The following is a 27,005-nucleotide window of genomic DNA, read 5'->3' on the forward strand; positions in this document are numbered from 1 at the left end:
TATCGGAACTAAGTATAAGAGAAATATTTTCGGTATACTGCGGTGAAATAAAATACACCTGTGCCGGGATTTAATATTGCGGCCATCTCTCGTCGAGACGCTTTTGAGACGTCACGTAAGCCCAAGCTACTCGAAGCTTAGCGATTTCGTGACAGATTATGCTGGATTATTCGATGAGCACGCACATGAATAAGAAAATACACCTGGATCCAACGTGGACGACTTAACCCAGATACCAGTCAATTTTGCGCGAGGTCTTTAGAAAATTTCGCTGGACATCTTTTTCATTTGTATCCTTGTAATTTTCTGTCTCTCCATGAAAATCATAAAGTTACAAAATACCTCAAGTAGCGCAAAGTGTGCTAATTTCTTGTTAAATTAAGCATTAAAATACTTCAACATACACTGCCAGTTTTTTCATTCCGTTATGAAATTCCAAACTTGACTGAGGTTGAGAAATTAACATAGCAGAATGTCTAATTATGAATAAAAATGATCATTATATACCGAAATATTATTATTTGTATACGTGAACTTATATACACAGCTTAGTTTTTTCCAGGTAATTAACATGCACTCTTCATAGATATATTTATTACCGTTTAATCAGTGAATTATAATCAACACATAATATGCAAGCAAAATCGTTGCATAAAAAGGCTATTGAACATTTAATGAAGAGCTTTAGCTCGATGATAATTCACCACTATTCATTAATAATCGAAGACAATACGAGAGCTGTGTTTTCATAACATTATTTATTAAATAATATTAAATAATTTATTGCCCTACATCCCCAAAGTAGGACAATGCTGTAACATATCGTTTACAGTCAATATGAGATATTACTATATCCATAAAATATTATTTAGCATAATGAAAGAATTTATATTTTCGACACTTTTCCCTTTTTGATATTTAATTTTATCAGATTTTTAATTCAAGTCTTTATTCTTAAACCACACACACACATTTTAATATTTTTAGGAAATAAAAATTATTTGTTAATTAAAACTGTTAAATATTTGTTATCATTTCATTAATGCATAATATCTATGTTTCAAAATAAACTCTTCAATTAGTATATCGAATGCCATTAATGACAAATACAGTCAACAAATTAATATCTCGTGTTTGAATGACGTTTCGCGACGCATTCGACAGCGCCACGAAATTTAGTTACCCTAGAAATTAATTATTATGCTACCTGTAAACATTACATTTGCGCTTATTAATTCTTGAAACTCGGTCGCCCTTCAGAGAAGTTCACTCGGTTAATTAAAGCAGCACCGAAAACGGCTGGCGCGTTAATTAAAAGACAGAAGGAGCGTCTTAGAATCGTCTTGATTGCTAGCAGTATGAAACGGAAGGGATGGTACTTGGTTGCGAGTACTTGAAGGAAGATCAAGTTACAGCGCAAGAAACAAATGAAGCGTTGATTTACAAATACTTCTAGTCAAACATCAAAATTTAAGGAAAGAAAATGATATATTAATATAAAGTAATAAAATATATAATATTTCTACGTACTTATTTGAACGTATTTTGTATATGTGGGTATTTTATGAGCCAAGTATCCAGAATAAAAGTAATTCGATAATATAGTATAGATTATTAGATTCTCATTTTATTTTTATAAAAATTATTATTTTTAAAATTATATTGTCGTAAAAAAGTTCCTTTTAATATAAATATTAAATTAAATTATTAAATAGTGTATTTCAATTTTTTAATCATCAATTTTTGTAAATATATGTATACATTTTCAATTTAATAAAAATGATCAGATGTCAATAATTTACAAGTTAAAAGTAAAATAAAAATAAAATAAAGTAGGAATAAAAGAGATTTTATTTAAAAAGAAATGTAAAATTAAAGATAAATAACAAAGTTTTATCTTTAATTTACTATCAAGTGGACTTCAAGGATATATTTAATGTTGAAAATTAAAAAGTTCTGAAAAGTGTAGAGTCCAATTAAACTTTCCCTAAGGAAAAATCTGTCAAAGAGTGCACTTCTAAAGCTTTGCGACCTATTTTAAGGTCGCTTTTGTAGTAAGATTTATTTGTCAGAGTTTTTCTTTCTACTCATTGTTAAATAAAAGATTTGAAGAAAATAGTTTCGAGTATTCTTCATAATAACTCAAGAAGGAAATGTGCTTTATTGGAAAATTTCCTGTTATGCAATGGACTGAAGGAAACAGAGCATTTCACGAGCGTTATTGACTGATTTATCAAAATTGTCGATTTGTCGAATGGATGCGAACTCATAATATTTAATTGAAAATCATTAAATCCGTCCAAGTCGCACGTAAAATTTACGAATGCGGCCTGAATTTACCCACCGACAGAATCGTGACTCGTAACTCTCGATCACGCGTGTCACGAGGTAACGATCGAGGTGAACCACCTACATTGTACAATACGAACACGTAATTACTTAAAAAGAATAGCCTGATCTGTGAAAGTATGGCATTATTTAGCCAGCTTGCAATCTTAGATCTTTTTAATAAATCTATCTATTTTATATAGTTTTATATAAAATTTTATAACCTCATATTTCTTTAATAAAAAAATAATATATACTTTAATATATATTATTAGAATGAATTAGAATTCAAAAAGTTCATATTGTTTAGTACAAATTAAAAATTAAATATCCAAGTAATTCTTATCTAAAAAATAGTCATATTAAACATATTTTTTTCTATTAAAATATAAATTTTTAATCTCTTTTAAAAAAATATATAATTAAGTTTATTTATAACAATTAATGAAAAATATAGAGAAATGTTCTAATGCATAAACATCAATTTAATAAGCATACTGGCAATACGTATGTACATTATGACTTTAGAATAATTCGGTAAACCTTTGATGGTATGTACGCGGCTTAATTGCAATATCGTGGTTTCGAAGGTTCCAAAGCTTCAATATGTAGCAAAGATAAAATCGGCTTATCGCGCATGCATTGTGGGAAACTTGCGAATAAGAGAGAAGCAAATGCGCGTGAAAGCGTACAGAGAAAAAAGAGAGAAGGAGAGCAAGAAGAAGAGAGAAATCAGGGTTGCAGGCGAGACGAGCGGTATATCCGTACTATTCTTTTCCGACACTTTTCCCAGATATAACCCCGTCGTGAGCTTTCTCGTCCATTTATCCTCGCGGTGCACTCCGCACCTAGTCCCCGACAATGTTTTATTTAGCAGGAACGTATATTTTCCGGCTGAGATTCGTCGTCTATCCGGGCGAAAATGTTTGGAAAGGACGAACGAAAGCGGCATGAGAACAGGAAAAGAGAGAGTGAGATCGTCGCAAAAAGGGAGAAAGAAAAAAAGACTACAGGAGGAAATGAGACCAAAGAGCTAATCTCGTTGAATAACGACGACGATTGTACCGTTGTAAATGCACTCGAGACATTACACTGATTCTCTATATTTTCTCGATAAAAATAATATCGTAAATCGCCAAGCATGAAACTAAACCATAGAACGATCATAAATGTTTGTTCAATTTCTTCTGCGGCGGTGACGAACGCTATGAAATCTTTGAAGGCCGTGCGGGTTGATCTCGATGAGATTAACGTCTCATTCGAGCGGAAATCGAGAAAACGCGAAAGGAAGAAATTCAATCGACGTGAAATACATTTCAAGATCATCATCTTAATCAAATATAAATCTTAATATAATTCAGACATTTCTCTTATAAAAAATACTTGATGAAAATATCTATCACTCGATTTAATTAGTGAAAGACATTTAGAAAAAAAGGAAATGAGAATTGAATTACACAGATTTCCAATAAAAAAGATCAGTAGTTTTTTTGGTGTGTAACTGAAGTGTAAAATCTACATTCTGCTTTGAATCGATAACAAACAACGGGAAAATGCGTCGCAGTCGTCAAATCCGGAGAGTCAGTCGAGACTCCTAAGCTTTTTGCCCCGCCGTTTATAGGCAGAGGAGCAAAATAGGAGGTTGAATCGTTCTCGAATTAACCGCGGGATGGAAAGCTGGAGGGATTGTGTCGAGGAACAAGCGTGAATCCGAGAAAGGGGATTCGCGGTAATTCGCGCGTCTTTGCCTAATTGGATTACTGGAGATTCCAGTGTTTTGCTTATAAAGGCATACCGTGCATTCCCGGTCGGCCGAGCGTATTTCCAGTGTTCTTGTTATGAAGCACTCGATTTTTGCCACGGTATTCTCGTCGTTTTGTGGCGCATGGAAATAATTCTTATTATTAAATTGTATTTCGCGGCAAAGCAGACGGGAATTGTGGCACAGCGGGATATAAGATTGAATTTATTCGACTATTTGACACGACTGGCATTTCCATAAATCTTTTCGGCCAACACAAAGCAATTTCATCGATCGACGCAGTTAGCCTGGACATTCTATGTCGTTTGTAAGATTATAACTATTTCTATTACATCATCGAGTTGTTTCAAATATTATGTGCTTACATAAATGATAAGAAAACATTCACAAAAAATATTTTATTCTTCTCTTCGTTATTTTTGGATTGATACTATTTATCGAGCAATTTTTATTGATAACGTAAAAATTGTAACAATAATATTACATAATAATACTAATATAGAAGATACTGTATGTTTGGATATTTTTTGCATAAAAAAATCAATCATTTGAGTGTTATTGAATTATAATTAAAAAAAACAATAACCAAAGATCAAAATAAATAACTCTCTTACTGAGTAGAATTATATTTTACTATTGTTTCTCTATCTTACTTGTAAATTGAATATAACATATAAACGTAATAAATAACCTAAGAAATGTCTGAAGAATGATTCTGCTGCTAGCATTCTACGCATTTTGCATTTAACATGTACCGCAGACAGCTATACGTTGCGGAAGTCGCCAGCGAAAACGACTGCAAGCTGGCTAATAATATGTTACCTAGCTCGGCGGTAATTTCGTGAGTTTTCTACTTTAACTAGAATTAACTTTGCGCTAATGGCGCTTGCTCTGTTGCTGCAGTAAATAAGTGAATCGGGACATCCAGCTTTCGACTTTCTCGACAACGAATTTTCATGATCTATGCAGACGGGCAAGTAAACTTTGCGACACGTAAAACTATACACGTTTTTTTAACAAGCTTCTCAAAATCAAAGAATATTTATCTAATAAATGTCATAATACTAATAATAATAATAATTTTTAGACAAAATTAATAGTTCACTTAAATTGTTTAAATTTAATAAATGTGTTTTAAATTATTTTTATATGTATTATTGATTAAAATTAACATAATTAAATGATTTTTTATTTTTAAGATCAAAAATTCAAAAAATTATGTAACTTAAAATTATATAAAATTATGAAAAACATCTATTGTAAATAATTCTTCTTCAACTATGTTGTAAAAAAATTATTTATTACAAATTTTCTTCACAACCTTATATAATTTTCAGCCATTAACTTTTGTAAGTTTCTATAACAAAAATTTTATATATATATATACAAAGCCACATAATTGAATATTTATTCTATGCAAATTCTATGTTTTGTTATATCGGTTAATTATAAATCAAGACGATGCGTGAAATTAATGACACTAATTCTGCAAAAACTGGAAGGGAATGGACGGGTGAAAAAGTGCAGCCTCGTAGTTAGCTGATGCATGTAGCCATGTGTGCAACGGGATAGCTATATGACTATGGTACATTAGATGGCCGAACACGGGAAGTTCCGTAGAATAAATCAGGGGCGCGTGTAGACGAGGAAAATCGGCGTGTAACAACGGCGATGCATCCAACACGCTCGTATTGCAAATGTGTTCGGTGCACGTAATGCAGCAGAGCGAACAAGAACCCACTGCGCGGCCGTACATACGCCACAAAATGTAAAAAAGTCTATGCGAGATTTTGCAAAATCCTTTTCGCTTTTGCATTATATCCGTAGTTATCACGACATTACAATACCGATTTTATTTTAACTTTAAATGGCGTGTCAAACGCAAGTTTATAAATGTATTGTTATAAAAGAGAATGTAAGTGTACTGTAAGTTTATATACATATACTTATACCATTCTTGATATTCAGTGATATTAAAAAGTCTATTAAAAATATTTAGAAGAATTAAAATGTATATAGAAAAAGTTAACAAACTTATCGAGTTTGGTATGTTATTAACTGAAAGTAAAGCATAAATTACTTCATTTCTGTAGCAATTTTGAATTCATTGGTAATTTCAACGATTTAATAAAAAATTTGTAAACTGTATATTGCTGTAAAATACTAATTTTCATTAAATGATTGTTACAAAGATAAAATAAAGTTAAAACAAAATGAATTATTGATGTAGAGAACTGTCATATTTGAATGTAACAGGTTATTCTTAAATTCTTTTATCATGTAATTTTGTTATATTTTGGAAAGAATTACAGAAAATTGATAAAATGTCATTTTTAATTGCTAATTGCATATACAATTTGCTTTTAACAAACGGAAATGACAGTATTAATACGATAATGCAATAATGCAAATATACCGTACAATGAGAGTAATTTCGAGGATAACGAATTTCAGTTAAAATAACCAAGCTATAAATGACGACGGACCCTTTTACTGTAAAATTAATATGCAAATAATTTCAAATCTATAATTTCAACTGTTTCGATATTGATGTATTATTAGTTCTTTTTTATTTCTCATAGTTACGAAGCTAACATTCGGATAGTACGCCATTATATCGATTTCTTATATATACATACATATATATATGTGTGCGTGCGTGTGTGTGTGTGTACGCGCGCGCGCATGTGTGTATAAAATTATGTTGTAACAATATAATAATTATAAAAACAAAGAATAAAAAAATATAGATTGCTTTTAAATATTATTAAAAACTTTACTCTTTATAGATTTTATTTAATTAATTAATTAATTAATTTTATTTACTTATTTATTTTGTTACATGAAAAATCGTGAGCAGTTTGCATATTAATTTATTCTTTAAGATTTAACAAGTATTAAATAAAATGAATATTTATTGTTTTCATGCATGTTCTTCTTTTTAACAAATTCAAAACTGAAACATAAGAATAGTATGAATTATTGGACAAGAATGCGATTTTAAATAAATAAATACTTGAATTAAAACAGTTATTATGAAAAGTGCCTAGTTAATGTAATAGTTTGTAAAAATACAATTTTTTGAAAATAAAGTTAGAGGCACAAACGAAGAATTCACACAATACACACGAAGAGATTTCAATATGAGTATATATTCAACGAATCACCAGGGAATAATTTTAAAGGACACTCAAGCAAAGCTGTAGGAGTTTTCGATAATTAAAACGCAACCACTGTAACGTCCACATTGACGTTTACTCGAACTACTGCACCATCCAGTAAACGGCTTCGATCTGGAATTTCTCACAAATGTCTCATCTGCTAATTACTACCTTAAAATAGTCTACCGTGTGGTCACTGTGATGTTTTAACACTAATTTTCAGACTAATTTTCAATTTCGCGAATAGTTTCAACACAAATATATAATAAGTAAAATTTAATTCAGCGATCTTTCAAAGGCTATGAATTCTAAATTAAAAAAGAAGTAATTGGAAGATACGCACAGGATCAAAGATTTGTATATTGAAGGACACGTAGAATCGTGAATTTATGAAATGAGATATCAAGTAATCTATTGATTCTTAAACCTAAAACACACATCTAAAAATAAATATTTTAGATAATATTTTAGATAATTGACATCAAAAAATAAAGTAATATAGATATTAAATTCATTTTCTAAATTAAATCTCAATTAAATATTTTCTAATCCTTGCTCTTCCAGTTTAGAACTTTTTAAATATATTGTATTTGTACATATATACAATGGTATTTAAATGTTAAACATTAATATGGGAGATTTTCAATAACTTAATTTAATCAAAACAAAAAAAAAACAAATAAAATTTACAAATAATTTATTCTCGAAAATATTCGATCTTATTGTACGCTTTCAGAATAATGCAGCATTTGAATCTCGGTGTAGAGCATTGCAAATACAATATCCATCATGAATATTACCAGTGTATATATATATATATATATAAATCCATCCTCGCCTGGTCCTTGATTCAAGAGTAACTCGAGATGTAACATCGATATCTGAATCGCAGTAGGCATCGGAGCCTCTGATCTAATTGTGAATGTGCCAACAATACCAGTATTCGCGTTTATACGTTCTCTTACTGTTGCTATAACGGACGAGAGTCCGATGCAAATGCAACGTTACGATTATAAGCGCAGGACGAACAGAGGATAATTGTGCTTGTACGCCGATATCGATATTAATTATAATTGAACCACGAACGCAAACGTTGTTCGTATTGAATAACCATCTGCACGTCGTAAATTTAATGCGTATTATCTACTGATCGAAAATAATATTGATCATTATATTGACGGAGATCTTTGCGTTAAAGCTATAATGTGATCACTATAATAGTCAAAAATTTGTAATATTTATAATTATAGTAAACTCGACTCTCTCTGTAATAATATATTTTATTCGTACGTACTAGGTGAATATATTTTAATATAATACTTCTATTATTTGAATAACTTTTTTCATTTATTGTTAATTATTAAATTAGTTTCACGTTAATATATTTTTTGACCTAATTAAATATTATCCGATATCGTTGACTGCTTTAAGTGCAGTTGCATTACGTCATTATTGAATATTAAATGATTTAATTAGGTTCTTATGTTCGGAAGCAGTGATTTATTAACTTTAAGAAACGGCAAGGTATATATTAAAAGAGCTCGTGAATATCGTATATAATACGTACATAATATATTTAAGTAGCCAATGAGGATAATATTCTTGTTAAATTAAAAATCTCGATGACTCAAAGCAGAGAATCACGTGCTCTGGCTTCATTATCGTGTGCATATTATGCATGATAAAAAGCTGCACGATAGAATAGCAGCTTGAAGCTTATACTGAGTGTTTAAAAATTATTCAATTTAATTACAGATTCAGTGACCTATTTGGAATCTATTTTTCCTGAGGAAAAGCGATGAGTCACCTGTAGAGTTTCCGAGTGATTAACTAACGAAAATAAATGACTTTTAAAGAATTCTATTTAAAACAAAACAAGGATATTATTTTATTTTAAAAAACTCAATAAAGATTTTTCCTACAGTAGACTACAGTTATATGAATTATATGTTATATCAATATTGCGAACAATATTCGGTATTGCGTTATAATAGTAGTTATAGTAATACGCGAAACAATGAACGTTGAGATTGTGAGATGATCCGTACTATCCAGATTTACAAAGAGAAAGGGGCGTATCCTAGAGTGGATGCACTAATGCACCAGGATGCATAAATCGCGACGATGGAGAGCGAGCAATGCAAGAACAGTCATAAACAAGTTCCTGCACGAGGGCGGCGAAATGCGCTTTTAGAGGGCACGTACATTCACCCTCGTCCTCGCGCCCTTTGACACCATGATGGCCGGTGTAACAAGGATTTGCAATGGTAACGACGGTGTCTCGTGGCCTGTAAAAGCGCATAAGAGGACGCGCTGTGCGCAAAGCATTCGCGTTAGTGCTCTACATTGAGGACACGTCCGACTGTCTTCAAATATGACAAACGAAAAAGAAATTTTTACAACAAGAAAAATCAGTATGTTTTTGTAACATTCAAAGAATTTATCTTCAAGTCACACTATATTAAAAATATGAGTGTGGATTTAATATTATGGCTGATATTCATATATATAGTCATCATAGTAATTCTTTTTGTACTCAAAATCGTTTTGAGTACAATTTTAAGATGTCCACCAAACCAATCACAAAATCGTATTAATGTAATCTTAAACAATTTTACTAAAATAACCTTAAAAATACAAATAATTATGAATATCGGTCTGTGAATGTTAAATATTCTGGAAATTTCAGTTTAATTGGAAAAGGAATAATTCTATGAAAATAAATCGATAACGTGAATAAAATTTTTCTATATTTTAACAAATCTCGTTGTATACTATTCTGTACTCTTTGTTCATGTTTGTGTTTATTGTATTGGATAATCGAGAATACACGGTAAAACAGGATATTCACACATGTGAGTTTTATTCTTTATAAATTATTGAAAATACGAGTATTACTGAAATATTAAACCAATCCAAAAATAAATCCAAAAATAAAACCTTATATAAAAAAAATTTTATTCTACGTTTTCAACTTACTTTTTCTTGTAAAATCATTCTCTTTCCAATTGTATTAAGAGGAATACCCTATATATTAATCATTGATATATTAATTATGATATATTAATTAACCAATAGGTTGTTGATTTAACAACATATATTGGTGTTAAATTATTTAGACGATTGCTGAAAATTATATAAACCGAATGATACTAAATTCACATTCATATTTTTTAAAGTACATCTTAAATATATTTAGAAAGAACTGCAAGTTTTACCATATAGCCTGTGTTTATTTATAAATATTGTCGAGGGATGTGCTTGAAAGTTATTACGTTATATAATATATTATAATACATTAATATCGCTGTATGGCAATAACGTAAAAGTAGAAAAGAACGAAATATGTCGAAATTTTAGTATGCCAAATATAAAACCTATATGGCATATTTTTACATTGTTTCTTATGTTTATATTCCTCAATAATGTACTTTTTTGGATAATTGTATGTATTGTATCATGTATCTGCTTTCGGTTAATATTTCTTCTGCTGTATTTTTTCTTCTGAAAACTTACGTGGCAAATCGCGTATCGATAATCGACTGCATACGCCACGTGCAAGAGTCAAATGCATTTTCCCCCCCCTCCCATAAAAAAGTCAAGAGAATCTCTAGTAATTTAGAACGAGGACATTCACGAAGTTTCCTTGACCTCACTGCTGTCGCCTCTCGAAGATATTCGCGAAAACTCGAAAGCGAGCTACGCCGTTACTATTTGCAGCTTGCTTGACTCGCGCAAAAAACTTCCTCGAGTGCATTCCCGATTTAATCGGATATTTCCATCGTCACGATTCTATTCGATAATGGAATCAGATCGTATTTCTTCTTTGCATTATTTAAGAGACACGTGCATTAAAGTGCCGCGGAGTAGTCTTGAGTAAAAACAATTATTCCAGAACGGTGCTGATATCTTCGATTCACAAATATGTAATAGAAACTCTGTTACATATTTGATTCTTTGTTCAGAATACTGTAATTCTCTTAATTTTAACATAGATTATATATAAAATATAGATTTATATTCGTCTTAAAAAGAAAAGCATTAAAAGCTCTATTTAAAGAAAATTTTGGAATTATATCAGAAACTCATAACAATGTCTCTAAAAGACTCCTTAACATTTTAAGAATAGAAAATCATTTCTCATATTTATAGGTTTATTGATTATTTAAAAGAAAAAAGAAGACAACATTCTTTTTCAAAAAAGAAGACACAATCTTGCTTCTTCTTTTTATAAATTAACATTGCAACAAGAGTGTGCATATATAAATTTTTTTGGGCATTATATATATTATTACAAAATTACTAGCACATATACTCACGAGATGCGAGTCCCTAGTGGTAAACGTAATTGGATCTGCTGTTCTGGGTTCACGACAGAAAAAATCCATTTTTCCCCAAGCCGCAACACCAGCTGCTCCGCTTTTGGCCGCTTCAATCAGTTCCATTCTGATTCTTTCTGCAGCAAATTCCACCTGCAAACATACGATCATGACAATTAGTATACGTTATATGGTAAAATAGAAAAAAAAGTTGAAACTTTGATTATTATTTTTTTTAATTGTCTTGAATTTAAACTAATTGAATTTATATTTCCAATTTAAATTTGAATTTATAAATTTATATATATATTCTAAGCCAAAAGTTTTGAAACATCTCTTTTAAAATATTCATAACAATGTGTTTTTAATAATTCTTCAAATAGCCATTATTGGATTCATAAAGTTATTTAAAAAAATATATTGTTTTGAATATTTAAATATATAATCTTAAAAATGTCAATTTTTAGAAAATATTTCTAAACTTTTGGCCTGGAATGTATATTCTTCACGTCCTCACGTTCCTACATTCCTCATTTAAATTCTTGTTAATTATTGAGTTATGCCCAGCATTCTAAAATTTCACTCGGACTTAGACGTTTTATTCTAAATTTTAGTAAAACGGAAACAGTCGTCAAGTTTCGATCTTCCGGAAATATCTTCTTTTGAGCTGGCAATATAAACAACTGGAATTTTTGTAGAACGTAACTGCATACTTGTTTTCTTAGGAATATCTGTTCTCAGAAGAAAGACCCAGAAGAAAGGATAAGCAAAGAAATGTCAGATTATCTTATATCAGATATCTTGCTTTTGGTCTTAAAAGTTTATTGTCCATCAACAAATATGCAAGCGCACTTAATATACATTGGTTGGTGAAAAAGATATTTTAACTCATTTTAAATCAGAAAAATTTGTGTATATATATATATACACACACACACACACACACACACACACACACACACACACACACACACTATTTTTCTGATATATTATATATATATATTGTATATACATATCTGCAAGTTAATCGAATTTAAGAAAGCATATAGTGATAAAAAATAGATAAAAATTTTCAATCAATAAATATCTATATAAGAAGAATATCTATATAAGAAGATCTGCAAATGTAAAAAACTAATACATTTATTACATATAGCGGAAAAGAAAAATTTATACGATTTTTCGCTTCTAATGTCATAATGCAATATGATTGCAACGGGAAGCTAAGAGCCTTAGATAGAAGACGAAACTTCGCGAAGGAATTCCGAACAATTTACATATCGCGAACGTGCGCACGCTCGTAAATAAAACTCGTAGGAATAATTTACCGAGTGATTCGCATCACGTTGCTTAAGCTGCAAACAGTCAGCAAATTACAGTTGCCATTAACCTTTCGCCTCAGTAGTGCGTTTTATATTGTGACAAGTTTTATCGCTTCATTCGCGGTTCTTTGTCGCCATCCATGGCGCGTTAGTTCGACTTTACTCTTCACGGGTGAAATTCCCCAAGTTGCTGGCATGAATATTTCATTGCGTTGCGATGACCACGTCGACACTCTATTGAGCGGAGACATTTTTATTGGTTCCTACAGAAACTTAATGTACATCGTTCTACCAATAGAGATAATTCCAAAATTTCCGCTTAAAGTGTAAAAGTCTTAGTTAAAAATATTTTTATCTAGTACTTAACAAGTTTAACGAGCATTATGGTCATTTATTTAAGGGCTCTTAATTAGGAATCACTTCAACTTTTACTGTTACCCACCGAAAAGTTTCGAAAGTCAACTAAGATTCTTTAATGAGAGCGATTATAATAAAAATCTTTTTACAATTCGGAGTTTAAAACTATACTGATATATTTACTGATTATCAAAAAATAATTAAGAAAATGGGATAAAACTTTTCATGGGAAAGATCAAGTTACATTGCCTCAAAAATATAAAAAAATTTGCAATTATATTAAATCATTGCAAATAAATATTTTAGAATTACACCATATAATCAAATCTTAAGAATGTATCAGATGTATAGTCTCTGCAAAAAGTAACTAGAATTAGAAATTTTACGTGTAAAAATGAATGTTGTATACGATATAGTTTAAGAAAGTCAATATTTATATTTAATGATACAATTTTACAGTTTAAATAAGTTTTCTCATTTTATTTTAATTATTTTTTAAAAACTTATCTACTTCTGATTAAAATAATCTTTGGTCCATATTCTATGTAAATAACAAACTTTTTACATTACCTTCAAATATATATTAAAAATCTGTAATTTTTTCGTAGTTTTTCCTTTTTTTAAAAAAATACATTCATGTACAATACATTCTTAAGGAATTGAGAAATATTTTCCTGATTTTGATTTCACTCGTATAAAGTTAACAAGAATCTCGTTATTTTATAAGTGCATTGTGTTACGTTCCTTTATACTATGTATATAACAGCCAACCTTTTAATCAAATTTATTATAGCGTAGAATGTTTAAGCAATATGTATGTTCTCATAAGAACTCGATGAGTCTGTGATTATATTCTCTTTACTGACACTACAAGTATCTCGTCAAATGTTCGATCACGCTATCGCGATTTTCCATCGACAATCGTTCAGAGTAATTTTGCTATAACAGCAATTGTCCGATATTTGAGTAAAAAAGCACAAAAAAGACAATTTAATGATTATTCCGCTCGATGGTATGATTCGATCATCAGCACTATTATTATCTCATCTCGAAAAAGTAGCCGTTTGCTTATATCAAAATAAATAAGAGGGCATACAATAAATCAGTAATATTTTAAGTTATTTCTCTATGTTAATAAAAAACGAAAACATAAAATTAGTTCAGATTTAGAAATTATTTAATACGAATTGTGCTACAATAAATTTAAATTCAATCAAGTTAAATTTTAAACACAAATTTATTACAAAAGTGATAGTTAATTCTTTCTAAAAATCACGAATCATTGCTTAATGCAATTTTCAATTCAACTATCATTCTTATAATTAAGATTGAAATTTGTTAAATAATGGAAATTGATTGAAAGGTATAATTTTTATATTTATTTATTCCTTAGAGATTTGCTCTATAAAATATGTTTTATTTTCAGTCATTGATCATTTATTTTTCTCTACTTTATAATTATTATTTGTATTTCCGATTCATTAAATAATTTTGTCTTTAGTTTATCACTTAATGTTATTTAAAGTCTCTAGGCTGTTTATTTATGAAATTAATTTTAAACTATTGTAGTTAGATATTCAAAAATAACTTTATTGAGTTCTACTGCATTTTATATTATTTTCTTGTAAAATATTGAAACTAATATTTTTATAGCTTATGTAGAAATCTAGCATTAAAATGGTCAATGGCTTCTATTACGCTTTATGCAATTTTGATTCCAGTTAAGCTTATTTACGGTGTAAGAGGATAAGAAACCTGCTGCAAGATATAAATAAGTCATGCTGCTAATCCAACCTTTCTCAAACATCCAACAAAGTTGATGATCCCTTTGGCACCCTGCAAGGACCTCGCATCAGCTCCTCCACCGACGAGAAGTCGATCACTGGCCAAGTGTGTGAATGACCCCGCAGTATGACCATGCTCAGCGTAAACCCCATCGACAATAGCAGAGAGCTATAACAGAAAGAATAATAGAATAAAAATTCTATGATGAATTATAGAATTAATTTTACTCTTACTTTAGTTCACTTTCTGTACACAATTAGCACACATTCAAATTTAAAAAAATATTAATACCATTAATATTAATATTATTAGTTTAATATAATCTTCAAAATATATTAGCTTTGTAATATTTTGTAATTTTTCTAATAATTTTAAATTTCATGATTTTCTCAATTTTTTGCCTATTTAAAGTCTACATTCATTAAATGAAGGCTTGCTTATTCCCGTAATTTTTTCCAAACCGATAAATTGCAAGCGTCGTTATATCTTGCTGTTCCTATAAAAGTAACCGGCATTAACGTCAGTAACGCGCTTCTACATCTCGGTAGTAAAAAAGCGGCTAAAGTTTGCAGGGCGAACATGCGGGTATGTCGTAAAGTTTAGCATTTAGACAAGCACCGTTCTTGAGGAGCGGTTCATTACGATCTTAGCAGTGGTGTCGATAGACGTTATGTTTCGGTTATATCCTTCCTTTTTAGTCTATCAACGCTTTAACCAACAGAAAGGGAAACCGGATAGAATGGGCAGGGTTAAAACGTTAGGATGTTACGTCCTCTCGCTGTACCTCTCTCGAAGGCATTTAACTGAGAGGAAGATACTATCCTCTTACTACTCTTCATCATCTCTTACCACCAGGGCCGCCGCAATGCAGCCTGAAGATTTTTAGTAGTTTAGTTTAATAGTAAAAAATAAATTAGAGCTTTTTCAATTTAGGCAATTGCAAATTACACAAGTTAAAACATTCGAACATTTTCAGTTTCATAAGAAATTTTACATTAAACATACTTAAAAAATAATCAGAATTTTCAGTTTCATATGTAACTCAATTTCAAAATGTTAATTAAATACAGAGAGAGAGAGTAATTCGTAATGCAATCATGAAAATTTACATATTTTTATATTTCAAAATTTGAATAACTATTCAAAATATTAATTTAATATTAATTTTCATTTTAATAATAAAAATAGAAAATCTTGCACATTATATATACAACATTATATATGCAACATTATATAAAATTTGTTTAGATACGGAACTATGTGAAATTAATGTAAAAGTATAAAATATTATGTAACAACATATTATAAACATATTGTAATTGGAATTAAAAAATAAGTTGGATAAGATTATTATATATAAACTGTTAATTTTTTTCTATAGTAATAATGTGCATTATTATTTAAGTACAATTATCTTAAAATCTATGTTTTAGAAAACAACATGTTACTCAGCAGGAAACAGCAGCCTGAAACAGGATATATAAAATAAAATTATAACAAAGATAGAATTAAGACTTTCAAAAATGAAACTTCGACAAATAATCTCTTTAATTAATTTATTAGCTCCAAAAATATAACGTGAAGCATTAAAGCCGTATATAGGACCGGCCCTGTTTGGCGCTTCCGCCTTCCTTCATCGTAATTAGGTAGCTCTCTTGTCGAGGGCGCTTCCTTGGACCGCAGTCGAGCAATCTCCTTCATAATCCTCCAGGCCTTATCTCCGATGCTTCTCAGTGAACAAATAGATCTTGAGCTCATCGCGATGAAATTAAGGAACTGTCTACGAGTAACGGTGTTCCGCACAGTAAAGCGTACTTTGCATAAAAGTGTAAAGATACGTTAATGCGTTTCTGCCATCACTTAATAACAACTGTATTTATGATAAAATTTAGTAGTAAAGTAATATCCAATTAAAATAGTTGATATGTAACTCTAAATGAGGAATTTTACGCGCGTAATATTTTCCTACGAAATGATAAATTCATAGCAATAAATAATGAATTTATTTATGTATAATTAATAAGATAATTATTTACGTAATCAATTTATAAATGACAAACCATTAGTTAAATCGATTCAACTGCTTTAGGTGTATGTATAAATTATTAAATGCTTGTTTATGTATTATATGTTTCTGATCGGTTATCGATCATCGATTTTTTTTATAGAGCCATTAACGAAGATATATAAATTAAAATTGAATTGTTCGATAGAATAAGCATATATCTTAAATATAGTAGAGACTTGGTTTTATAAATTTTCAGTTTTATATCTCCTGTGAGGCTCATTACGTCCGTGGATTAGCGTACTTTGGTGAGTCGCTAATTCAGGTGGAAATTTAATTAAGCCGAAGTAAATCAAAATTCGCAGCTTTGATTTGAATCGGGAAACCGCAATATCTCGCTCTATCATGAGGAAGAAATTAATTTTCCGACTTAATTAATTTTCCATCTTCATTAGCCGCTTCTGGACTCGCTGACTCGTGCTAATGGCCGTCTTAAACATTTATAACAGTGTCCAAATGTGAACTGAACCGGTAATTCATTGTACAGGCAACTATTTTCTTTCCCTGAAATTGAGCTAACATGATAATTTATGACCCGTCGCTTTTAAAATACATATAATGTATATTTTGTGTGCATTTTGTTATTGTCATTTTTCGTTATGAGTTCAATGATTAATATTCTATGAATTCTTGCATTAATTCTACATTATACATTATATATAATAACATATATAAATATATGTATATACATAAATATATATAATATACAACGTTGCAAACTTAATGATAAAAGATTAAGCAATATATAAAATAATAATAGTATTAACCCAATCGACATCAATTAAAAATAACATAACAACATCTATATTATTATTTCTCAGCAACATAATATATCACATATTATATAATATTTACATTGTTAAGTACAAAATTATAACATAAATGTTATATTATTTTTAATCGATGTCAATTGGAAACTTTTATACATTTTCAAAATTTTACATGCAAGAAAATTGCATATCTAAATATTTTATGCAATGTAACTAAAATTAATTTCTTAATAATATAGATATTATTTTAAAAACCTAAATGAACGATGACGTGGAAAGGAGCCATGCAAGTCTCAGTTTAAAAGAAGAATGTCCTCTAATAGCACCTTTTTCCTTTTGTCATGATAATCGTGAGCCACCAAGCGTCAGCAGACATTCCTCGGTTGCGTGCACAATGTATTTGGGACAACACAATAAACGTAGCCAGGAAAGTGGGCCACAAACCCACCGGAGGAAACATACGCGAGAGAGGGTCCCTCTTGCAACCAGTATGCTGATCCTCGTTTGACGAATATGGAGCGAACGGAGTGACAAAGGGGATGGAGTAGACTATTTATTACAACTAGACGTAAGCTCTACTTAGCCGCTCACGGATGACGGACATTGTGCATTTGTACGCGTCTGTGGAGACGCAAAAGTATATTGTATTTTGTTGTCGCTAATGATTTTTAAATTTTGCTTCCTGAATATTTATCGCAAATCAAAGAAATTATTAAATTTTACCTCTTTTATATTATATAAGTAAAAAGTTTAAAAAGTTATCTATGATTTTTATTATGAAATAAAAATCCCAAAATTTTAGAGACTTAGAAATGTTTTAAAAATTAAAGATATTAAAAGTAAAGATTTCAAAAAATTAATTAAATTTAAGTAAAAAAAAATCCAAATTATTGAAATTCTCATATTAAGATTATAAAATTAAGGTTCAATTAATGTTCTTTTAATTATATACTTTTATTAAAATATTGAGATTGTAAATATACCTATTTGAATTATTTGTTCAATATATATATTTTTTCAATATAATATTTTTAACAATGCTTATTCAACTGCTATTTGAAAACACAAAGTTTTTATCATGTAACAAATAGCAACGTTGTTCCACGTTAAAAATGGAAGCTGCAAAATGATTCCGTTTCACTATTGGTTTCGTTCGCTTCACCAATCGTTTTTCTACATTACGTCGTACCACGGAAATAAATGATTTCTACGTTTTTAACGAGATCGTAAATTATACCCGACACCCTGAAAGGCGGCCTGCGGAATGAGTGAAAAACAAGGAAAAAGATTCGTGGGAAACCAGGGAAAACCGGAGAAACGTCATCATCGAATTTACTGGAGCATCGCGAAAGTCTTAAGAACGGTTCAAACTCAAACATCGAGGTGAAAAGACGGGAAATGTGAAAACTTCTACGCGCATACTCACTAGGGAAGAAAAAGGCAGTATCAATGCGAGATCTCCTTGCTCTTTGCATTATGAATGATTTATTCTTGCTTTTTAGAGCGATAACGTCGTGTCACAATCCGACATAAGATATAATTTCAAGAAAGAGAATAGTTTTTAGGATAGTAACATATTAGACTGATTTCTATTTATATTTCATATGTCCAAAAATGAACATCAAAATAGAAACTATTGTGATATATATCATTTAATTGCAAAGTTAAATTATTTAAAAAATTGCAAAAATTATTTCATGTTACTTTCTAATCTGAATCAGGATAATCACTAATAATCACTGATATCAATGCCAAGTATGCTACTGATAATCAGTGAATGAAATGTGAGATCCCTAATCTAGCTGATCTTTATTATATGATCTAACCTTGTTTTGATGTGTGCATAAATTCAATGAATATAGTACTGGAAAATTGAAATTAACATACAAATATCAATATTTTAGTTATATAATCAAACATTTTTTTCTTTTTTAGTTAAATTTCAGTTTAATTGTCAGTACCAAATATGCCCCTGAATGACTATTGATTGATTCAAATTTAGAGAGTACGTTGTATAATTTTTATAATTTTAGCGAGATTGCTAATTTTTATTACATAATGTGTCGTAGAAAAAAAAATATATGAAGTGGAAATACTCGCATTTAACTAATGGGAAATTGTCAGCGATAAGTAAAAGAAGTAATTTACGTTTACGTGACAAGAAATTCGTGATAACGTCAGTATTTTCAGCTCACGAGCTGTACCGTAAATTATGCAATCGATCGGTTTCGCGCCCATTTGCATTTCAGAATCTTTTTCCGACTCCTCGCTTGAAAGCAGTCAAGTGCAGGCGAGATGCATCAGCTGCAACTTTTTCCGCCGTCTCGTCGAAATCGTCGGTATATTTCTTTGAGACAGACAGGTGATGGAAAATTCATCGTTTATTGAAATGTTATTCCGTTCATAATATATAAAGCAATTTATCTTCTACATGAACAATTGAAACATTAGTATTACGAAAATATAAAATTACTCTTAATCATCTAATTTTACGGTGTAAAATATGTAACTTCCTAAATCAGATTAATTTATTAAAGTTATAAAAAAAGTCTTGTGTGTGTGTGTGTGTGTGTGTGTGTGTATACATATTTCTATTCTTTTCTTTCTTTTTCTGCCGCTCTATCTCTCTTCACAATTACATTATACTTATACATTAATTATAAAAGTAAAAATTTATGTTCAAATGTTTCTATTATTTCCAAATGTTTTTGTTATTCTCCGAAATTTTCTTTTACCGAATTATTTCTTTCTCTGTTAATAATTCGACTATCTTAATTTCAAGAAATACAAAGTATTGTAGTTACAATTAATAATACTGTGATATGTTTTGCAGTTTCATTAAAAATCTATCGTTTATTAATTCTTCAGTCAGGACAAAAATGTAGGAATTTCTTCTCACGGTATAACATCATTTATAAACTAAAAGTCCTCCGCGTATTTTATAGTTCAGTGGCATTGAGCTAGGATAAATAATGTGAGAACATTTGTCAACTTATTTCTGTATGCCACTCTTGTGAAAATACTTTCAATAAAAAATTCACACGAGATTCTTTCCGCCCGGAAGCACAGCGTGCGAGACAACGACGCTCACGTAGGCGAGAGGACGAGACTTGAATGGAGATCTCGAGATCACCCGTGTCTCGGTAGGACATGAGTAGAGCAATAAAAGAACGTGGCCAGAGGACCTAAATGGATGGATGACTGAGCTCTTGTTAAAAATGCCTCAACATTTCTCTAGGATGCAGGCAAGTTCACGCTCTCCGTTGCGTTCAAGACGTTAAGAATAAGAATACTTAGTAAGAATAAAGATACTTAGTAGCAAAAAAGAAATAATCAAATCTAATATTTAATCAATTTAAGATAAAAAAATATTCTAAATATTCATTAAACGAATTTCCTACAAATATAATATTTTTTAAAATTTAATCTTGTAATATTTTTCAAAATAATCTTTTTTATAATTATATTTATATAGTATCGATGTATGTTATTGCAGATAAAATATAGGAATTATAATCACCGAATCGAATTAAAATAAAATAAATTTGTCGTTTTTGATAAAATATAAAAGTAATATCAAGTATTGAGTGTAAAACAAAGTCTTTTATAAAAAAAAAGTACACAAAGAAGAATCGTGATTAATCAACTAAATAATGTAAATTCAACTGGGACGATTGTAATATTCTTTTACGCGCTATTTTTTGCGATAATATTTGCACTTTCAATGCAATTGATCGAGTGCATCAAAGCGCCATGTACATACATACAATATGTAGTATAATAAAAATCATACACTCACCCTGCAAAAGCTGGTTATTGAAGAGATCTGAAACATAAAGCATAAAGTACAATCAGTATAGAGTACACAATATACATTTTATGCGTTTCCGGGCGTTTTCGAGCGGCGCGGCGTTGACAATTGAAATCCAAAAAGTTGCCCGATGTGCGAAAGCTTTCGAAGCTTGATCGCCGCGAAAGCTCGCGAGCTATTCGACGTCGAACGAAACTTTTCGTCTGGATTATCATAAGAACTTTTTTGATGCAAGAATGGTTACGCGGCGCGTCGCTCGAGAAAAACGCAAATGTATTTTACGTATTTGTAGAAACTTCAGCGATTTTTATTTCTTCGTAAAAGAAGGCTCGCAATTTAGTATATAAAAACTTTGCTTGGCGGTACGAGTCAAGTTCGGAATTTAAATTTTTTTGCAAATGTTCATTAGGAACTTAATTATCTTATCATCTTTTAAATGATAATAAGATCACTGTCCGAGTAAAACCCCAAAATTCTCTCTTTTTCATTTATTTCAAAAGATAAATAGCTTTTATTAAACATAAATAACTTGAAAAATATTCCATTTCATTTTATCTTATTTTCGTTCACCCTTCTTGCAGATTTATGACAGAGATAAAATTGTTTGATTAGTTTTAAATGAGCGATACAGAACTCCAAGATTTTATCTGTAAAATTTCCTGCTATTGATAATGTTTCGAATGTGTATGTACGACAAAGGGTATTTGCTTTCTAAACGTGGGCAGTTAGCGAACATGCGGTTGTGTGGGCCTTATTAAGGAGTCCCTTTGATCATGAGGCGATTAAACGACTGACAGAACGGCAACGACCAGAACGAGAAAGCCGGTGACGAGCTCTTGCTTTTGCGCGCTACGAAATGATCACGAAAAACGCACACATATGTATCTCTTCTGGCGATTATCGTAGTCACATGAATTTGTCAAACAATCGTTGTAGATTTTTTCTTTGTCGTTTGACGATTGTGCACATTAAATATACATTGTGGTTACAAACTTTATAAAGTTTTTATAATATACAGTTAACTATTTTATTTTTATTGAATTTTATTTTTGTTGAATTCGTACTTCTTGCATATATTTAATAAATAAAAATATAATTTATATAAATTATTATTATATATTTTATTTTTTATATATTTATTATTAATATAATATTATTTATTATAATATTATTATTAATATAATATAATTATTTTTATATATTTTTATATATTTATATATATTTTTATATATTTTTATATATTTAATGTAAGTATATTCTATTCATTGTTGTACTTTTGCATAATGTCGATTGTAAATATTTGTGCAAAAGTTAAAATAATAGATTATAAAAAGCAGTTATCGAAACAGATGACAAGTACAATATGTCATAACATGTATCACTTGAAAATATGTGTAAATTGCAATTTTTATTTTGAATAAAATTTCACATAATCATTATAACGTCGAATTTAATGCGTACATTACAATCAATTTAAGGATTGTATTGTTATGGCAAAGCAAACAGCTTCTAAAGGCTTATGGTCAGTCCTATATACGAATGGCTCTTGATTCGGTATTATGTTAATATCTCGGCAAGCAATAGTCGATACACTCATTGTTTGCCTTTGATCAGTTATCTGCCTAATTGGCTTTCGATTTAGATCGCCTTCAGGCTCAGCGAATAATATTCGATGAGATTTCCTATGCTGAGTACACTGTCGAGTATAAAAATAGGGAACAAAGGGATTACGAGCTCGATAAGCTTTGTCCCTTGAAGCTTAACGCTCTGTATCTACACGAGTTACAGAGTTGGGCTTTACGAATAACGAAAAGTCAATATTTAATGAGGCAGTTTATAATTTATGTCAGAACATGTCGAAATAAAATATGAAATATCTCAAAGTATGAATTTTACTTTTAGTACAAAGGTTTAATCGTATTTCTAATTTATACAATATTTTAATTACGAACAATCATAATATTATACATTAATTAAAAAATAAATCTATCGAGTAGCATTATTTATGATGTTATAACGATATTTTTAATATCGAATACAATAAATGCGTTTTACATAAAATTGACATTATGCGATCATCGAGATTCTAATGAGATCTTCACTGAACGTCGTGAATTTAAGGACTACTTTACAGCATATCAAAGAAAAGCTCCGGCATTCCTCCGGATTCTCTTTCGGATAAGCTAATGTTTGTTCAACTGAATCATACGTAACGAATTAAACGTTCTCCGGAAAACCGCTCGAATGCGTTGCAAATCTTTCTCATTCATGAGAATGATTTAATGCCGCGGCTTTAGATCGGGTACTTCAAACATTCCGCAAACGAAGGATCGTAGATCCTTCTATTCCGCCGTAATTCTCGATGATCTCTTCCCGGATATTTCACAAACGTCGGAGACTAACGAATCATATTCATTTCTCGAAGCTCTGATTTGGAACGTTATACGGCGTTTGTCTTTAGATTAATCTTACGCAGCATTGTAATTTAGAAAGTAAAGAAAGAAAGAAGATCTTTAATAAAATGAAATCACGATCCGAAAGAAATAACATGTTATAAAAAATACGTTTTTAATGTGCACAATCTGCGTGCTGCTTATCACATAATTTCTCAGAAAGATTCTTTATTTTTTTCTTAACTTTTCAAACAATTCATTTTATTATAACTTTGCATGCTCTTTATCCCTTTGCATGCAATCGTACGCATTTAATCTTTCCACGTAAATTTTCTCGCATTCAACGGACATTATTACACGAGCATTCTCTGTTTCTTCCTCTAGCAAGAATCGATCGTGACAACAAACGTATCGTAGATGGCATACTTCGATAGTAAATTCCCGAAGTCTCCACGTCGTGAAAGCCAAGCGTGACAAGAGAAGCGAGGCGCTATCGATGCACATAAGTTCGATCCGGCAGGCGACGAATTGAAATCTTGATTTATAGCAGGGTATATACGACCCCGAATCTCTTCGTTCGCATCGGGTATCCTGGCAGAAAAAGTAGCACAGGAAAGTTTCGTTTCAAAAAGAATTTGCTATTTTATTTGCTTTTTTTTCTTAGCCAAAGATGTATGTCTTTACATAAAAGTTTCTAATTTAACTTTAATTTGCAAAGTGTTTTGAAAAAATTCGATATCTTTTATAATCGTAATTTCTTCGGATAGTTTAAAGACTCTTAGAAAAAAAATGTCAAGTAGATCATTATTTATAACACTTTTTTAATTTTTACGCAAAAAGAACGATGAAGTATCTAAAAATTTAGATAGATGCAGATCTGAAAATAATTTTGGATCAAAATAATCAAATAAAAATCTCAAGCTTAATAAGCAATGCTGCAAGAAGTTGTAAAGTTTTGACATTTAGTAATTTCAGCATCGTATCCTACATAATTATTTGATTATTCAACAAAATTATTTTCAGATCTATATCTAACTAAAATTTTTAGATACTTCAAGAAAATCGTCTTTTTTGTATAATATATTGTGAGTATAAATATTAGGTGTAGTAAAAAGAAATCCATTATTTTTCTATTCAATTTCATGCAAAAATAATGGATTTCTTTTTACTACACCTAATAAATTACACTACAATAAATTTTATTTTTACGTATATAATAAAAAGATATAAGATGAAACATGAACATCAGACAAAATTTTAAATCGTGAAAGTCTGTTGAATTTTAGGTAAATTCTACACGGCATCAAATAAAATAACGTAATTCCTGCGTATTCCTTGTTTATCTACGAATACGGGGGCTCAGCCTTCCGGTCGATGCACTTGTCGTCACGAAAAAGCGAGGGTGTGGCAACGAGAGATGAAAGTACTCGCGTTTAAGGGACACCTGATCTAGTGACGTACGAAGGATGAGGACGCGATCCGCCTCACTCCGTCACTCCATGCTCGCTTGTGCGTGCAAAAGCGGGAAGAATTCATTGCGAGAAGGAACGTGAACGAACGGGTTGCCCTCATAGCTATGCACTGAACGCAGTGAATGGATACGCTCCGAGGTGATACGATGTTAAATCTTTCTGTCAGAGATCGGTGGAATCTCTCGGGTGGAGCACGCGCGATCGTGGCAGGCTTCGTCCTTTGAGGATCTTCGAATCGACTACGCGCATTTTCCCTGTTCATTCTAAAGGCATCCCTCGTGCTAGATGCCAGGCTGGATTTTATTTTTCATTTCTACTTGCAAATACATTGAAGGATATAACTCTTAATTTGTGAAATACAAGTGTAGTTTACTTAAATATAATTAATCTATCTTTAATTATTATATATTTTTATAACTTTTTTAATTGGCCTTTATAGGACGAAAAGTTATAGTGACACTGGAATAATGTCGTTTTGACAAGGACAAAGTACAATAAATTATAATAAATTTTATTCAAAGAAAAGTTAAAAATTTAAAAATAAATACCCTTCTTTCCGATTTCTAAAGATTAATTTCATCTATTAATACAAGCGAATAAAATTGTTGCAGATATAAGTAGTATGATAATATAAATATGTTTATGCTTATGAACATTAGCAATTAACAGAAATAATAATATAAAACATTGAACATCTATTGAACGTCTATTATATCTTTTACCGATTTTTTTCTTTTGCAGACAATTACATAGTTACTCTATTACATTATAACGCATATAAGCGATTATTTTAAAATCTACGTGATTAATTGACTTATCTCGAAGCCAATTGCATTTAATAAATTTAAGAGCTTAATTTATAACACTCCTATAGGTGATGTAATCGATTGAAATCTTAGAAGTTCGCATGCGGAATATATCATTAGAATATTCATGTTGGTCGATATTAACGAACATTATCGCGAAATATCGTGCGTTCAATGCACTAGTGCGTGTCATCGGAACATCAGCTGGATTTCAGTTCCTCTACATTTTCGAATTTCGAAGCATTCCTGAGCGAGTATAAAAAATAAACAGCTTAGTCGATAACGTAACTCGAATTCATAATATATTAAAACATAAACATAGTTTTATATTTAACTTTATTATAAACAAAAACAAAAGTTTGTATTCGCTTAAACCATGTTTCTTTTTTCTATTAACAAATGAAGCTGATAGCAAAGTACACAGCAAACAGCTAAACTACGTATAAATTAATTGAATACAGAATTAAACGCAACGTAAATAATGTTTGCTTCGTATTCTCGAACAACAAATGTTTTTACATTAAGTATTGCAAAGTTTCAGTTGTTTACTGAACGAACGTGGATCTAAAATTAACTATTTTGTTTTGCAACAGAGAATTTCCCGTATTTTATATTTGAGAGAAGAGAAATAGTCTCTCTTCTCTCTCTCTCTCT

At 30.3% G+C, this 27,005-nt stretch overlaps 1 protein-coding gene across 1 annotated transcript in view; it reads right to left on the reverse strand.

Moving 5' to 3' along the window:
• The window catches only part of LOC105618399 (neurexin-1), a 224,183-nt gene that overhangs the window by 66,493 nt on the left and 130,685 nt on the right, over positions 1 to 27,005 (reverse strand). The window contains exons 6-8 of the mRNA XM_012199942.1: positions 21,669 to 21,695; positions 15,044 to 15,202; positions 11,571 to 11,723 (exon numbers count right to left, since the gene is read on the reverse strand). Of these exons, the coding sequence (XP_012055332.1) occupies positions 11,571 to 11,723; positions 15,044 to 15,202; positions 21,669 to 21,695 (339 nt within the window). The remainder of the gene's footprint in view (positions 1 to 11,570; positions 11,724 to 15,043; positions 15,203 to 21,668; positions 21,696 to 27,005) is intronic.

The sequence above is a fragment of the Atta cephalotes genome (assembly GCF_000143395.1).
Source record: "Atta cephalotes unplaced genomic scaffold scaffold00016, whole genome shotgun sequence".
NCBI lineage: Eukaryota > Metazoa > Arthropoda > Insecta > Hymenoptera > Formicidae > Atta > Atta cephalotes.